General features: G+C 47.2%; 1 protein-coding gene across 8 annotated transcripts in view; it reads right to left on the reverse strand.

Moving 5' to 3' along the window:
* ARNT2 (aryl hydrocarbon receptor nuclear translocator 2) overlaps positions 1 to 18,407 on the reverse strand; it is a 916,564-nt gene that overhangs the window by 353,179 nt on the left and 544,978 nt on the right. For all 8 annotated transcript variants that reach the window (XM_086957884.1, XM_086957885.1, XM_086957883.1 and 5 more), the window contains one exon: positions 17,408 to 17,542. In XM_086957884.1, the coding sequence (XP_086814010.1) occupies positions 17,408 to 17,542 (135 nt within the window). The remainder of the gene's footprint in view (positions 1 to 17,407; positions 17,543 to 18,407) is intronic.

Raw genomic sequence — 18,407 nt, forward strand, 5'->3', positions numbered from 1 at the left:
TTCCTCTCCTCCTCCTCCAGGTTTTGTGCAGACTCCCCTGCCGCGTCTTCCACTGCGCAGAGATGCTTTGTTGACAGGTGTGCGGCTCCTGTTGGAGAAGATGGCTGTTGTGGAGGTCCCCCCTCAGGAGAGGGGCAAGGGTTGCTATTCTATCCTCTTTCTTGTCTCGAAGAAGGACACTTCGGATCTTCGTCCTGTTCTGGATCTGGAACGGGTCAATCGCTTCGTTATCCACCGTCCGTTCAAGATGGTGACACTCCAGTCCGTCCTACCTCTGGTCCTGCCGGGGGGCTTCCTGGCGTCCCTGGATCTCATGGATGCATATCTGCACGTCCCTATACATCCGGAAGACCAGCGTTTTCTCGGATTTGCTGTGGGGGCCCTTCACTATCAGCTCCGGGCGCTCCCTTTCGGCCTTTCCTCGGCGCCCAGAGTGTTCACCAAGCTCTTGGCCCCTCTGGTGGGTATTCTTCATTCCAGGGGTCTTCTGGGTTTTCCATATCTGGATGACTGGTTGATTGTCTCTCCTTTTTCGCAGGCTCTGTCGGATGTGGACCAGGTGTGTCTTCTGCTCGGTTCCTTTGGGTTCCTTATCAACCACAGGAAGTCCTCCCTGGTGCCCTCCCAGTCACTAAAGTTCCTGGGGGCTCTCTTCTGCAGGGACTTGGACATGGTTTTTCTCTTGCAGGAGCGCCAGTTGACTTTGTTTCGTCACCTTTCCTGGCTTCTGTCCCAATCCCGGGTGTCTGCACGTCTCTGGTTGCGGAGTCAGGGGGAGACGGCTTCCACTCTGCATCTCCTTCCTTGGTCCAGACTCAATCTGTACCCCCTATTGCATCATGTCCTGTCGCACTGGGATCCTGCTCCTGCCTCTTGGACTACGAGACTCTGATCCCTGTCACTCCTGGGATTCGGGCGGATCTCCAGTGGTGGTTGTCCCCTCTGTCTCTTTCCCGGGGGTTCGCTCTCCTTCCTCCTCAGTCTGTGATCGTGTTTTCCACGGATGCCAGTGCTTTGGGGTGGAGAGCCGTTCTGGGTTCCTCCAAGGCTCAGGGTCGGTGGTCCAGTTTCGAGTCCCTCCTGTCATCGAACTGGAAGGAGTTGAGGGCGGTTTGGTTGGCTCTTCTTTGGTTCGCTCCTCTCCTTTGGGGGTCGGGCGGTCTCTGTGCAGACGGACAATCAGGTGGTTCGTTCTTATGTGAATCACCAGGGGGGCATGTGTCGTGCTCTGTTTCTCCTGTCCCGGGAGATCGGCCTTTGGGCCGAGTCGAATCTCTTGTCTCTGACGGCGGTCTATCTTCCGGGGAAGGAGAATGGGCCTGCGGATTCTTTGAGCAGGGTGTTCCCCTCCTCGGTGTCCCTTTGTCTGTCCCCGGTTCTGTTCGACCTGATTGTCCTCCGGTTCCGCCTTCCTTGGCTGGATCCGTTTGCCTCAGAGGAGTCCGCCCTTCTTCCTCGGTTTTGCAGCATAGTTCCCTCTCCGTTGGCGTGGACTACCGATGCTTTCTCGATTCCGTGGTTGAGGGGTCTGCTGTTTGCCTTCCCTCCGTTTGCCTTAATTCCGAGGGTCCTCCGGAAGATTCGTTGGGATCGGGCGGAGGTTCTCCTGGTGGTTCCGGAATGGTCTCGGCAGTCTTGGTTCCCCCTTCTGCTGACCTTTTCTGTTTGCCCTCATTGGAGGTTTCCCCTGTCTCCCTCCCCGCTGCGGGCTCTCTTCTGGGGGTTGCCTCCCTGCGTCGCCTCCGGCTGGGGGTTTGGCACTTGAGAGGTTGAGTTTACTGGGTCTAGGTTGCTCGGTTGAGGTTGCCCGTTGTCTCCAGCTTTCTCGGCGTCCTTCCACCTTGAAGTCGTATGACCGTCACTGGAAGAATTTCTCCTCCTGGTGTCTTGTGAGGGGTCTCTCTTCTGCCTCCTGTGAGGTTGTGAAGGTTTTGGACTTCTTGCAGGATGGTTTCGTCTTGGGGCTTGTGGTTTCTTCCCTACGGGCCCAGTGGGCTGCCATTCTTGCTTTCCGGGGTTCTTCTGTTTCCTCTGCCTCCCCGTTGGTGGCTCGCCTTCTGCTGAGTTTCTTGCTTCAGCGTCCTGTCTCTCGTTCTCCTGTTCCCCCTTGGGATCTTCCCTTGGTTCTCCGGGCCTTGACGGGTCCTCCTTTCGAGCCTTTGGACTCCTTGGCCCTGAAATTCCTTTCTGCTAAGGTTATTTTCCTGGTGGCCATTACTTCCGGGTGGAGGGTTGGTGAGATTCGGGCGCTAAAGGCTTCCCCCCCTTCTTATGCTTTTGCGATGATACGGTCATTCTCCGTCCGAGTCAGTTCTTTCTTCCTAAGGTGGTGTCTTCCTTTCACTATCAGGAGGATATTGTGCTCCCGGTGTTTTTTCCGGCTCCTGCCTCTCCCGAGGAGGTGCTCCTCCATTCGTTGGATGTACTGAGGGCTCTCTTGGCGTGTACAGCTGGTTTCCGTAGAGTAGGGCGCTGTGGTTTCTGCTTACGATTCTGCCCACTGTCCTCTGCCTTCTTCCGTTCAGGGTAGGTCGACTAGACCATCTTCAAGGATGCCTTGTTGAAAGACATTTGCAATGCTGCCACGTGGGCTTCCCCCCATACGTTTGTTGCACATTACCGTCTTCAGTTGGGGATGGCGGCCTCTGCTGCTTTTGGGGCTTGTGTCCTGTCTTCTGTACATAATTTGTAGTCTGTACTGTTTTCTATTGATTAAAACGGACCTGTTTTTTCTCATACTTTCTGGTCTGTTTTTTCTCACAATCACCGTGTGCTTGTGTATGGGCTCACTTGTCAGGAATGGGACGGGGAGACAGGACGAGGAGGTAATGCCTGGTTACTCACCGGTAATACTCATTACTCCGAGTCCTGGTCTGCCCGTCCCATTCCTGAGCCCTTCCCTCCCTCCCTGGTTTGGGTTTTTTCTTTGGGTGATTGTCTGTTTTTTCGTTCTGGTTTTCTTTGGTATTTTCAGGATGATCATAGGATGCACTTCCCCCTTTATAGTCACGTGATGGTGACGTCATCATAGGGGGAAGTGCAAACAGCTCAGCTAGGTAGGGGTTTCTGTAGAGCAGACTAGTTGCTCACTTGTCAGGAATGGGACGGGGAGACCAGGACTCGGAGTAATGAGTATTACCGGTGAGTAAACGGCATTATTATTTCCTCGTCCTCTGCCTTTGGTGCTGTTCCCACGGTATCCACCCCTATTGTTCTTGCTATAGGTGGTCTTTGTGCCTCCTTTGTTGTATTGGGCTTGCTGTGATGCTTGACCTCTAGAGGCTCCCCTGTTACCGGAGCGACGAAAGGAACCGCCCCTGAACTGTTGTGACTGCAGAGATCCCATGGATTTGGCTGTCTCAGTGTCTTTCTTAATTTTTTCTAGGGTCGTGTCTACATCAGGACCAAATAGAAAGTCAGGGTTAACCGGCTGATTGAGTAAAGTTGTTTGGATCTCTGGCTTGAAACCAGAGATGCGTAGCCAGGCATGCCTTCTGAGAATCACACTTGTGTTGATGGCCCTAGCTGCTGTGTCTGCTGCATCTAGCGCACATTTAATGGATGCATTTGAAATCAGCTTCCCCTCCTGTATTAGCATTTCTGCTCCCTCCTTATAAGCATCAGGCAGGTGTTGTAGTAGCTGCTCTAACGTGTCGTAATGAGCCCTATCATATCTGGCTAATAGGGCCTGTGTATTTGAGAATTCTCCAAATGTTTGCTGCTTGAGCCGCTACTCGTTTGCCAGAAGCTTCCAAGATTTTGGATTCTTTGTCCGGAGGAGGAGCATCACCACTTGTTTGAGAGTTCGCTCTCTTACGAGCATTAGCCACTACTAAGGAGTCCAATGGGAGCTGGCGTTGATATACGTTGGGTCTACCGGCGCAGGCCGGTATTTCCTTTCAATTCTTGGGTTCACAACCCTTGCCCTTGTGGATTCTTTGAAAATGTCACCAGCGTGTTTAAGGACACCCTTTAGCATAGGCAATGTCTTTACTGATCTTTCTGAAGTTGAGAAAGTGTCAAACAAAAAGTCTTCCTCTACTGGGTCAGTGTGCATTTCTACATCATGGTTATTGGCTGCCCTTTCAATCAATGCGTTAAACGCAGCTGTATCTTCAGTAGGCGAGGTTTTGACTGTATAGGATTGAGTGTCAGGCGTGGTGTGTGGCTCACCAGGGTCAACAGGGTCAGTCCAGGGTTGAAACTCCTCTTGATGTGTCAATAAGATAATTACATTCTTCCTCATTGTATTCTTCCCCCACATCCTCCTTGGTACGTGTGGGAAGATAGGTGTATTCCTGTCCATAGGACTCTACAGGTTCAAAAAGAACAGGTGAGGTGGCAGAGTCCCTCTTCTTTTTGAGTGGGATCTTGTATGACTCAATAGGATTTTCTGGAATGATCTTTCTTTTATAAATAGTGAGTCTGCCAGAATCCGAGTCGATGAATAGTTTTGACAGATTATCATAGGAGGGCGCTTGGAAAACAACGTCCTCTTCTATGGGCTGATTTCTTGAGACTACCGGCACCTTTTTGGCTGTGTTGGTGCTTTTTTGTGGCTCGAACGCCTTAGGTCGTGCGGTCGGGGGCAGTCCGTACTTTATAGGTGGCGTAAGCATTGGAGACGGACTGACCTTCTTCGAGGGTGGTGCCGTCTTCAATCCGACCGACTTCGTCTTATAACTAGTTTGTTTGTGGCCTTGCGTCGACTCGAGCTCTTGGTGCGCAGCAGGCACGCTCTTCTGCTTCGACTTGACATGCTCTTTCAGGTCGATTTTGGTCTTCGACCAGTGGCTTGGAGGCTGGAAGCTTCGGATCGAGAGTCTTCTGAGCCTTGAGTCCTTTGTTAGTGTCGCCATCTTTGGACGGCGTCAGTGCGACGTGCTTTACTTTAGATACAGGCTTCGGCGCCCCGATCTTCGGGCCGACATCCCCTTGTGACCCCAAAGGGTCGATGACACTCCTCAATTTGATTGGATCCGATGAATCCGAAGTCGTCGATCCTAGGACTGTCTTTAGCAGTTTCAGTTTCGATTTAGCGTCTGTTGGCTTCGGTTTCGATTTCACCGCTGATTGTGGTTGATCGACCGATGGCTCCTTAGAAATATTCTTAGCCGGGCCTTGACGCGGGGCTATAGATTGTGGATTAAGATCTTGGCTAAGGCCTACTGGCGATGCCTCGACCTGAGCCTTCGAAAGTACAGTGTCATTATCGGGCCCCGCGACTGCGGTTGGGCCTTGCTCATCCCTCGAGTCGTCATCGACGGCTCCGATGGCCTGTGCGTCGTCTCCTACCTCGACGACGTCTTCATCATGGACGCAGTCTTCTTCTTCGTCCTCATCATAGTTCGAGTTCTGCTCCGACGCAGGATCCGACTGTTGTTCAGGATCCTCTTCATCGACGCCCTCGTCGTCTTCAGCCTCAAAGATGTTTTCCGGGTCGGGCGCCGTTTTCTGCGCCGACTGTCTTGCGGCGCGTCGAAGCCGAAGTGTTTTCTTCGACCTGAACCGAGAACAGGTCATGCAGCTGGCCTCGTCGTGGTCCGGGGATAGGCATTTATTGCACACCGGGTGCACATCGATGTGAGGGTATTTAAAATTGCAAACGGGGCATCGTTTGAACGGGCTCCGTTCCATCGTCGATCGTTGATGGGGCCTTTGGTGTCGAAAAAGGCAAGCGGCCTTCGCCGTCCGGCTCGAAGAACTGGAACAAGTACGTGGCACCGAACGAAAGACAATACTGACGCCCCGAAGGCCTTTTGGCCTTGTGAAAAAGTGTTTTATATTGATTCCGAACTTGAGTCAAGAAAGTACATCCGAACCCAATGGCGGAAAAAAACAATCTGAGGATGGAGAAGATGCCCATGCGCACTGTAGTCCAGGGGAGGAGCCACCTATCTTGTGATACTTCAAAGACTCTTCCAGGACAATAATGTGCAATCATCCGAACCCAACACTAGGCGGCGATGTATTCACAGATTTGAATTCAGCAGCCCACATGCCTCGAACATATGGTATCTTATTATTCATCATTCGGTAACCTCCGCCCCCCACTCCTTACCAGACACCCAACGCCTTGTGTATTCAATGGGGAACCCTTGCAAGCTAGTGTGAAGTGAGGACTCAATTTTTCCTTTTTTTCCCTGACCCCCCATCGTGCCCCTCCCCCTCCCCCTCCCCAACCCCATTCCCCCTGTGACCCCTGAACCCACTTCCTTCCCTGGGGAACCTTCCCTTTATTCCTGAGCATACGCTCTTAGACGGTTACCCCTCCCCCCTGTGTATGTATAAGAAATATCGATGATAAATACTACCAAGAGAGTAAATAAATATGTAATATAGGCTATATGCAACTGTATATCAGCTTACTAGACGAACAATAGTTACTTACCTGTAATCTGTGGTTCTCCAGTATTGGTGTCTTTCATAGATTCACATGCCTGAATCATTCCCCGTCGTCGGAGTGGGAGTCCCACGGTACATAAAAAAGCAGTAATATGCCATTTGTACATAGCAAATAACAGTTATACCCAACCAGGAAGTAAAGTAGCCCCAGCTACAGTGGAAAAAACTTCAACATTAGAGACTATCCAAGTCATTATGTATAGACCAAACTGCAGCCAATCAGGCCACAGCTCCCACCAGAATACTCTCCCCAGAGACCCAGGCTCTCAGATTTTGTAGCACCGGAGTGTACCTGAGTGTGTGTGTGTGTGTGTATATATATATATATATATATATATATATATATATATATATATATATATATATATATATATCCATAGCCTGAGTGAGACTCTGAGGGGAGGTGGGTGGGTGCATGTGAATCTATGAAAGACACCAATACTGGAGAACCACAGATTACAGGTAAGTAACTATTGTTCTTCTCCAGTATTAGGGGTGTCTTTCATAGATTCACATGCCTGAATCAGAGTAGTTAGCAGTAATACAATACATCGCTCTTGGACGCCAAGCTACACAGTTTTCATGCATGAACATAATGTAATGCAATAACATATTAAAGCGTCAAAAGAGCAAGAGGAGGTGGGAGAGATCATCAGAGGCTCACCTTATTGAAAAAGATTACGCAGGACTGCTCTTCCCACCGAGGCATCGGTATCACTTGAAGAATCCAGACGGTAATGCCTCGTGAATGTGTGCCTGCTGGACCATGTTGCAGCTCTGAGAGGCACACCAGCAAACAAAGCAGTTGAAGAAGAGACTGCTCTCGTAGAATGAGCTCTAGGTAAGGTCTGTAAGGGTTTACCTGCTTGTAGATGGCAGACCCCTATCGTTGATGAGACCCACCTAGCGATAGTCTGTTTTGACACTGCACAGCCTTGTCTCAGTCTGCCATGCGCTACAAATAGCTGATCCGTCTTCCTGATGGCAGCTGTCCTTGAAAGATAAAACTTAAGACATCTCCTGATATCTAATGAGTGTAAAGTCCGCTCAGCTGGCGACTGCGGATTCGGAAAGAATGTCTTAAGTATCACTGGCTCATTCAAATGAAAATCCGATGGTACCTTGGGCATGTACTTCGGGTTGGTGCGCAGTATCACAGAGTCATTCGTGAATTGCAAGAAAGGTGGTTTAGACGTGAACGCCTGCATGTCACTAACCCTTCTGGCTGATGTTAACGCCAGCAGTAATGCGACCTTCCAAGTGATGAACTTCAGATCAACTTTATGGATCGGCTCAAAGGGATGGCGCATGAGCTGAGCTAGTACTATATTCAAATGCCAGGATGGAGGTGGCCGACGTATTGGTGGAAACATACGAAATAAACCCTTAAAGAATTGCTGGATTATTCTTGAGGAATATAGAGAATTTGTACCATCCTGACGGTATCGGGATATAGCCGCTAGAAACACTTTAAGTGTTGAGTGCGCCAAACCTGATTTAGCCAACTGCAAAAAGAAGGGTAAGATCTTTTCCGGTTCAGCATACATGGGATGTAAATTCATAGTTTGGCACCAAGCACAAAAACGTTTCCATTTAAGCTTGTAAGTTTTGTTCGTTGAAGGCGCTCTAGCATTAGCTAGGACTTCTTGACAGTCTTGTGGAATGTTCAAGTGTGCAAACTCATGGTGTTGAGGAGCCAAGCCGATAATTTCAGAGAATGAGGGTCCGGATGATATACCCTGCCTTCTTGAATTGTCAGAAGATTTGGAATTTGAGGCAGCTGGACTGGTTCGCGTTCTGAGAGAAGAAGAAGCTGTGTGAACCAATATTGTCGTGGCCACCGTGGAGCAATCAAAATTATTCGACACGGTTGTCTTCTCATTTTCTTGATGACCTTGGGAATTAATGGAATTGGCGGGAAGGCGTAGGCAAATATCCGCTCCCAATTCATTGACAGAGCATCCCCGCAAGATTCTTTGTGGGGAATCCAGCTCGCAAAGTGTGTACATTTCTTGTTCCGATATGTTGCGAAAAGATCTAGATCGGGGTGACCCCATCTCTGGAAGATCCGATCCAGCGCTGGTTGATGCAGTTCCCACTCGTGAGTGCTGCTCTTGGATCTGCTCAGGGAATCTGCTAGCACATTGACTACTCCTGGAACATGCACCGCTGACAAGTTGATGTTGTGATCCAGAGCCCAATTCCAGATCTCTTGAGCCTGCTGGGACAACCGGGCTGATCTTGTGCCCCCCTGCTTGTTCAGGTAATGCATGCTCCTTGTGTTGTCTGTTCGAATCAACACTGTCGAGTCTTCCAGTATCGCTTGAAAAGATTTCATGGCGAGGAAAATGGCCCTTAATTCCAATAAATTGATGTGCCATTTCTTTTGCTGTCTGTCCCATTTGCCACTGATCGTCATCCCTTGAAGGTGAGCGCCCCAACCTTCTAGCGAGGCATCCGTGGTTACGATGAATCTGGGGACTTCTGCGAGGAAAGCACAGCCCACCTGCAGGTTGTGTTCCTGACTCCACCACAGGATTGCATTCTTCATTTGAGGCGTTAAGGTGATGATATCCTCGAAGGAACCTGATACCTGCACCCATTGGTGACTGAGTTCCTCTTGCAAGGGTCTCATTCTCAGACGACAGTTTGGAGTGAGAGGGATGCACAATGAGATCATCCCTAGGAAAGATTTGAATTTTCGAACAGAAACGCACTCTTTTCTGAGGAGTGCAGTCGCCATCTTTTGAATCTTCACCTGTCTTTCGCTTGAAATGAAGACCTGAGCGAGCTTGGAATCCAGCGTTGCTCCTAGGAAAGACTTTCTTTGTGAAGGTACCAGATCTGATTTCTCGAAGTTCACTGAGAAACCCAGGCTTTGAAGCAGGCAAAGGCATTTTTGGACATGTTTGCTTGTTGTGGCGTAGGAATTGGCCTTGGTCCAGATATGGGTATATCTGAATACCCTGTAATCGCAAGTGGGCCGCTATAGGTGCCAACATCTTTGTGAATACCCTAGGGGCTGAACGTAGTCCAAAAGGAAGCACCTTGAATTGGAAATCCTGCCAGCCACTCTGAACCTCTGAACTTCCTGTGCCTGGGGAAAATGGGTACGTCGAAGTAAGCATCCTGAAGGTCGAGTGTTGCCATGTGGTCCCCTTCTGTCAGAAACTGGAGGATCTCTTGGAGTGTCAACATTCTGAAAGTTAATATTTTGATGTATTTGTTGAGGGCACGCAAATCGAGGATGGGGCGCCATTCCCCCGATTTTTTGCGTATCAAGAAAAAACGAGAGTAAAAACCTTTTCCTCTCTGATGTTGAGGTACTCTCTCGATTGCCCCCTTTCGAATCATTGTGTTGATTTGGATGAACAGCTCCTTGAGATGTGCTGGGGGCGGTCCTTTTGGGGGTGAATTTGGAGGGGTTTTTACAAATTCCAATATGTGGCCCTTGGAAACCATATTCAGGACCCATCTGTCTGTGGTAATTTTTGACCAGTTTGAGTAATGTAGGGATATTCTTCCTCCAATTTGTTTCTGGCTGGGACAAAGTGGTGGCAGGATGTGTTCCTCACTTTTTGTTAGTGTTGTCTCTGCCCCGATATGTTGTTTTCCCTCGGGGCTGTGAATAATTATTTCTTCTTTGGCCATAAGGTTGTTGCTTATATGGCTGGTACCTCTGGTTATTTTGGTTGTTCGTATATGATCGTTGTTGGTAATATCCTCCTCTATTTGTGAAGTTACCTCTTCCTCTAGCACCACGAAAGGAAGATTTCCGGTACTGCAGAGTACCCAACGATCGTGCAGTTTCTGTATCTTTCTTGATGGCTTGCAAAGCCTCATCCACATGCGAGCCGAATAGGTACTCGCCATCATAAGCCATATTCAGCACATTGGCTTGCACCTCCTGCCTAAAGGATGTAGATTTCAACCATCCCTCTCTTCTAAGGACTGCAGCTCCTGCCAACTGCCTGAATCCTGTAGCTGCTACGTCCACTGCAGCATCAATGATCTCCGATGAAGCACACTCCCCTTCCTGCAGAATTTTTGTGGCTTCGGTCCGGTCCGGTTCAGGCAGTTTTTGAATGTATGGCGATATGTCTGACCACATGTGCCTATCATACCTGCCGAGAATTGCCAGCGAATTAGCAGCCCTAACTGTGGTCGCTGCAATAGTCGATACCTTTTTCCCAATGGTATCAAGTCGCCTCCCATCACTGTGCGTAGGAGTGGAGATCTGAGATGACGGGTTCTTTGCTCTCTTTTGAGCTGCTTGCGCAATGACTGACTCTGTCTTGGCCTGGCCGATCAGGCAAGCAGGTGAAGAAGTTGGTGCCCTGTACTTTTTATCCACTCGCGGTAAAACCGCAGGTAAAGAATTTGGTGTGGCCATGACCTTTAGACCTTCTTTCCAAATAAAGTCTATAATAGGAATAGACCAACTTTGCCTCTGAGACAAATTCTTAAAGTCGTACAGGAAACATTCGTCCTGTTTAGCCTCCATGGTAATGAGAAATCTCTTAGTTGCTTTGTCTATAATCCTATGGAAATTTGCAATATCCACCGGTGGTGACTCAGCTTTTGGTTGTTCATCTGGAGAAGGTGTGTCAGCTTGATAATCTTCATACTCCGACGAGTCCGTTTTATCTAATTCACCTTCTTCATGAGCTTCCTCATCAGTATTCTCATCCTCTGTTTGGTGGCAGGACACCGGTGTTGATGGTCGGGCATGCTCCGCTTCTTCTGTCATTGTAGCCATTGGAGTCGGGGTTACTCGAGGCCGTGGAGAAGAGATTTGTGATTCGCCTGACTCTGAAGGCGGAAAACGGCGATAATAATCGCTCAACATATACTGCAAATTTTGGAAAAGTTCCATTGGCATTTGCATCCCTGGTGTTGGTTCAGTCTCCAACCTGGGCGGTTGTATCACTTGCTCCTCTTCCTCCTGATCCTTTATTTGTATAAGCAAATCAGATGGGCTGTTAGCTGCTTGAAATAACTCATCACCAGATACATCTTCCTCAGAATCCAGGAGCCTGTCTGGTATTTTTAGTGGCGACATAGATGCAGACTGTGATGAACGCTTTTGTAATAGTGCCGCAGTGGTGGCTGGAGATGGCAGCGTTATCATATTGCTCCGTGCTGACCAAACTTGAAGATCTGTGCAAGATGACAGCTTTGGTGTTGTTGGATTCTCTTGTTCCATTGTTAATTCTGTTTCTTGTGGCTTTGTCTTCGTCGTCGACGATGTACTCGTCGACGATAATTGCTCCGTCGACGACTGTGGCTGTTTAGTCGTCGTTGACGAGATGGACTTCATCGTCGACGAGGGAACCGTCGACGGGACTACTTTTTTCGTCGACGGGGCCGTCGACGGGACTATTTTCTTCATGGACGAGGCCGTCGACGAGGACTTCGTCGACGGGGCCGTCGACGGGGTCTTCTTCGTCGACGATGGGATCGTCGACGGCAGCTTCGTCGACGATGATGTCGTCGACGGCAAGGTCTTCTTCGTCGACGGTAAGGCTGTTGTCGACGGCAAGCTTTTCGTCGACGCTGGTATTAGCTTCGTCGACGGAGGCTCGTCGACGAGAGGTTTAACTATTTTCGTCGACGAGATGGGACGAACCTGGACATGTACAAAAGTTGGAGAGGACGCTGAGGACATCACCATAGAAGGTTTTGGTGAGGAAAAAGTCATAGTAGAAGTCACTGTAGTGGCTGTCTGACAGGAAAACGGCAGAGTAGTCGCTGCCTTGGTCACAGGCCTCTGAGGTGACAATAAAGACGCAGTCTTTTTTGATTCTGTTGGCCTCACAGATTTCTCAGAGGATTTTTTCATTTTTGAGGTAGAAGGCTCACCAGCGTCTACAGTGAGCTGGGCCTGTCTTGCCACCTTAGCCTTAGGAGTAGTCACCTTACTCTCAGCCATCCTCTTTCTAGATCCCATAAAAGACCCTGAGGCCAAACTTCCTACCTCAGAGAGTGGGTTAGCCTTATCTTTAATCCGCTGTATCCACAACAGCAGGCGACCCTCTCTGTCCCTGAGGGTCTTTGGAGGAAAGGTGCGACAAATCTTGCACTCCTTAGCCTGATGATCAGGGTACAAGCAGTAGATGCAGAGAGTATGCGGATCCTCCTTAAACAGCCTTGCTTTTCCGCAGGATTCACAGGCCCTGAACAGGGACTTTGATTTAGACATGTTAGAAAGTGAAATCTTTTAGAAGTAGAGAAAAACTGAGCAGAGCTCAGAGAGACTCCCTATCACACGACGTGCGGTAAAAAATCTGAGAGCCTGGGTCTCTGGGGAGAGTATTCTGGTGGGAGCTGTGGCCTGATTGGCTGCAGTTTGGTCTATACATAATGACTTGGATAGTCACTAATGTGGAAGTTTTTTCCACTGTAGCTGGGGCTACTTTACTTCCTGGTTGGGTATAACTGTTATTTGCTATGTACAAATGGCATATTACTGCTTTTTTATGTACCGTGGGACTCCCACTCCGACGACGGGGAATGATTCAGGCATGTGAATCTATGAAAGACACCCCTAATACTGGAGAACTACAATTCCTAAAGGAAGAAGACCTTAATTGCTCCACAACTCACCCTACCACCCAGCTGCTTATGTAGCCGCCCCACTTCCCCCCTTGGTTCCTGCCCTGATCTTTTCAATCAGATTATCTGCGTCCTCAATCGGACTTATTTTGTACATATGATTACTCCACATAACACTGAGCAATGCGGGGAACTTCAGCTGGGCTCGGGCCCCTAAGGAATTAAATATTGCCACTCTCTTGCCCAACTCCCACTGCTTTGTGGCCGTTATGTGTGAGACATCTGATAGAATCGTAAAAGTAAATGGGCTAGAAAAAGAGGTTGATTTTATGGAGCATGTTTTAAGGATATCTTTTCACTTTGTTACTTATCGGGAATGCTACAAGAATATGCTTTAGTACCCACAATCTCTCTCCTCAACATGAACGGAATATACATTAGTATGAACTAATCGCTACATACAGCTCAATTCAAATATGTTTATGGCATGTATTTGGAACATAAAAATAGTGGTTACCTACAGGATACTTGTACTTCAAGGAGACAACCGTATTTGAACTCTCTATTAAATCCATCTGTAAAAAATAGTTTTCTAAGATTTCAGCGACTCTCTGTCCCACAAATCCAATTTGCGGGATCTTGGAGCAAATTAATGCAGCTTCATTTGCTTTGCTGTTTATGTGTTTCCAGTATAGAAACTATTGCACATATTCTATGTACATGCCCCAAGTTGCTTGAAGCCCAAAGGATATTTTTAAGACCTATTTTCAGACTTCACAGGATTAGATCTTGAATAAGTTAATACATTATGGCAATAACCGAAACAGTCTGAAGCATGTAATCTGATGCTGATTTTAGATACTTCACAGATGTGTTCTTTAAGGCTTCAAAATTAATATGTTATATTTAGTTGGTGTTTAGCAGCATCTGAAGTGGTGTTTTAACCATTATTTGAGGGACACTTGTCTTCCTGTGTTCTGTTTTAACATAGTGTTGTTTTTAGTATATCTGAAATACTATGGAGCCTATATAGATTGATTTGAACATTGCTGAATTTCAATCTCGTCTTATTGTAAATGGTTTTAACAAAAAACAAACAATGAAGATGTATTATTAATATGCATATTAAACCTCTGAATCATTTTGTAAATTACGACATACAAACTAAAAAGTACTGCAGGTTATAAACAGAGCAGGTCAGTAACTACAAAGAATCCATGAAACAAGGAAGAAGCTCCTAGTCCACTGAATTTGGGTTTATGGCCATTTGCCCCGCAACCTACATGGATCACAAATTTCATTGAGTATAAGCATGCTAAGAGAGAAGAATATTTTCATTAAAGCTGCTTTTAAAATTTGTAACCTATTGTGGTTTAAAATAAAAGGTGTGCCCATTGAGATAATACACTATTTTAGGAGTTTCAAAGACATGTAAGTTGTATGCCAAGTTTTGAACTTTGTAACCATATGTGCCATAGACCCTTGCTCATTGCACCATCAGGATTCAAGCAAACCGGGCCGAAGACGGCTGTAATGCCAGAAACCGGTCCCCGGGAGCTTGTTTCCTTCCCAGTGTAAGAATTGGCTTTTGTAGTTTGGTTTGCCCTGTTCCCATCATGCACTGGGACAGGAACAGACTAATTTGCATACAGCCGGGTTCTGAAACTGGGATGGTGCAGTGAGCTAAAAAACGGTGTTGGATCTAGCCCTGATCTCTTGACTGGGTGAGAGCTTTCTGCTTAATTCAGAGACTCTGTCCCTCACCACCCCTTTTTGTAAATATTTTTGTCCACCCTAAGCGTGGAAGGGTATTCTCAGATGTGAGACCCTTGCTCATTGCACCATCAGGATTCAAGCAAACCGGGCCGAAGACGGCTGTAATGCCAGAAACCGGTCCCCGGGAGCTTGTTTCCTTCCCAGTGTAAGAATTGGCTTTTGTAGTTTGGTTTGCCCTGTTCCCATCATGCACTGGGACAGGAACAGACTAATTTGCATACAGCCGGGTTCTGAAACTGGGATGGTGCAGTGAGCTAAAAAACGGTGTTGGATCTAGCCCTGATCTCTTGACTGGGTGAGAGCTTTCTGCTTAATTCAGAGACTCTGTCCCTCACCACCCCTTTTTGTAAATATTTTTGTCCACCCTAAGCGTGGAAGGGTATTCTCAGATGTGAGACCCTTGCTCATTGCACCATCAGGATTCAAGCAAACCGGGCCGAAGACGGCTGTAATGCCAGAAACCGGTCCCCGGGAGCTTGTTTCCTTCCCAGTGTAAGAATTGGCTTTTGTAGTTTGGTTTGCCCTGTTCCCATCATGCACTGGGACAGGAACAGACTAATTTGCATACAGCCGGGTTCTGAAACTGGGATGGTGCAGTGAGCTAAAAAACGGTGTTGGATCTAGCCCTGATCTCTTGACTGGGTGAGAGCTTTCTGCTTAATTCAGAGACTCTGTCCCTCACCACCCCTTTTTGTAAATATTTTTGTCCACCCTAAGCGTGGAAGGGTATTCTCAGATGTGAGACCCTTGCTCATTGCACCATCAGGATTCAAGCAAACCGGGCCGAAGACGGCTGTAATGCCAGAAACCGGTCCCCGGGAGCTTGTTTCCTTCCCAGTGTAAGAATTGGCTTTTGTAGTTTGGTTTGCCCTGTTCCCATCATGCACTGGGACAGGAACAGACTAATTTGCATACAGCCGGGTTCTGAAACTGGGATGGTGCAGTGAGCTAAAAAACGGTGTTGGATCTAGCCCTGATCTCTTGACTGGGTGAGAGCTTTCTGCTTAATTCAGAGACTCTGTCCCTCACCACCCCTTTTTGTAAATATTTTTGTCCACCCTAAGCGTGGAAGGGTATTCTCAGATGTGAGACCCTTGCTCATTGCACCATCAGGATTCAAGCAAACCGGGCCGAAGACGGCTGTAATGCCAGAAACCGGTCCCCGGGAGCTTGTTTCCTTCCCAGTGTAAGAATTGGCTTTTGTAGTTTGGTTTGCCCTGTTCCCATCATGCACTGGGACAGGAACAGACTAATTTGCATACAGCCGGGTTCTGAAACTGGGATGGTGCAGTGAGCTAAAAAACGGTGTTGGATCTAGCCCTGATCTCTTGACTGGGTGAGAGCTTTCTGCTTAATTCAGAGACTCTGTCCCTCACCACCCCTTTTTGTAAATATAGCACTAGTGTGGCACCAAAACAGAGTTTTACCAGGATTCTGGCTCTGGAATACAAGACCTTTACTTCACATTTTACAGCATCTACTGCATTTGCAATGCAATACATCTGAGATCCCCGGGCTCTAAAGAACCATATTCAGTCCAGTGCTGTATTTCTTTACCTATAAGGCAATACTGAACAAGCCATGGAACTTAACAAATCACTTTAGATAAGGACCAGGCTATGCTGCTGTACATACTGGGGTAATGTGAAAACGGGCCTCTTCTATGTAATAGCCAAGTCGGTATCCCTATAACCCGAGCATACAAAGCACTATAGTCCGATCAGTTTCCCACTGAACTACTATGTAAAGCATACAACTTTTTTCTAAACCGGTTGGGGACTGAAGAATGATTTTGGATTCCTTGAACGCAGCTGCTGTAGTCATATTAAGAAAGTTGGGGGGAGGGCACTGCTTATCAACCCCATTTTCCTGCTACAAGATAAAAGATTCTGTTGTGTCTTGTGCTGCGCTACAAGGGGAAAACAGCCACTAGAATAAACAGCTATTTTTCATCACATAGCAGAGACAGCGCACATGCTATACTGTGCAGGTGTAGGATTTCAAGAAGTGAATGTTGCACCTGCATCAGAGACGGCCACAGGATCTCTCGCAGACCGGTCAAATATGTAAAATCATACCCATGTTCAAAATAGACCTAAGTTAATTTCTCCTCCTAGAACAGATGTTGCGAGGACAGCGACCCAAACCAAAGGGTAACTGGGTAGAACAATAGCGAATAAAGAAACATGGAGTTCAGGGTACTCTGTAAAGTATTACTGGAGGTCCATAAATGTTACAGAATGAAATTAGAGAACATACAGAGCAAAGAATTACATTGCAGAAAGTGAATGACTATGACTTCACACTAAGAATGCAGGTTCATAATATAATGTTAGGGTTCTCTAAAATCTTATTGACTTATACCACATCCTGTAATGCAATATATAAAATACCTTGTAGTCTGGAGCGGAGGCTTAAAAAAACCTGCAGCGTGAACCTCATACTCCTAGTACTTGGCAATCTGAGAGCACCTAAGGGCGATTAGTTCGCTTTACGTTAAAAACGTTTTTACCTCTTCTATGATTTAACCAAGGTCTTTGTCAGTTGAGTAGCTCAGCACTTCGTAACAATAGCTGTTTCAGAACTCATGGGTAATTACCTACTTCTGGAGACTTATGCCTTGATATATACCAGCTCTGCATTTGAGACCGTGATGAGGGCAATCACTTACCTGAGGCTGGTAGCCAATCACAGTGATACAGCGTGGATCCACAAACGTAATGATCCCATCTGAGTTATGTCGAGAGAGGAATTCAGTAGGGACAGAGACAGAGTTGATGTCCATTGAGCCTGGTGAGCTGGTAACCTATGGAGAAAGGAGGAACAGAAGAAAACAGTGTTAGAGATGTGTGACAAGAGGAGATTTCTTTATAGAAATGTATGAGACATGAAGGACCCGCCATATAGAAAGAAACAAGTTATCACCTACATAATGGAGAGGTATAAAAGAATACCTTGAATTACAGGGAGGTGAAAAGGGAGGAGAAACTGCATTATAAGAATATAGGTTACAAATTAGTGAGGCACCACTACTTCACTGCAAAGCGTTGAGAAGGAACCTGGGGAGAGAGACCCACACAGAGAGTAAGAGATATATTGAGAAAATGAATGAGATAAAATGAGACACATAGGATGTGCACATGTGTCTGCTCGTCTCCAGTCTGTCGTTGGGGGAAACACCTATGGACTAATTCATCGTCCATAAATTCCTCCGTAATACATATCGGTTTCTTTATTTTGGTAAAAAGCTCAATTCTCTCACCTGCCTTGTCTCAGCGAGCAAGAAACTGACAATCTGTATGTTATGTTTGTCTACATTGCTAAATGTGACTGTTAGAAATGGGGTCTCTAGTTGGCAGTGGTGTGCACCTTGTCCAAGTTGGGACGCTCACTCTAGTCATGGTAAGAGGATTGTACATTAAGATAACCCCTGCTCACCACCGTGGTAGCTTGGCAAGTACAGTCAGAGGCCATGTGTGAAGTATTTGCACATGCACACACCCACACGCACACACAGAATGAAACACCACAAAAGTACTCCACACCAGTTTAGAAAAATAGCCAATATTTATCAGAGTAAAACATGACCAAAATGACAAACATACAACATACCAAAATGAAGATATCACTTTTACAAAGATCACTAGCAAGTATAGCTTTTAGAAATCAAT

Source organism: Lissotriton vulgaris, chromosome 2_1, assembly GCF_964263255.1.
Source record: "Lissotriton vulgaris chromosome 2_1, aLisVul1.2, whole genome shotgun sequence".
Lineage (NCBI taxonomy): Eukaryota > Metazoa > Chordata > Amphibia > Caudata > Salamandridae > Lissotriton > Lissotriton vulgaris.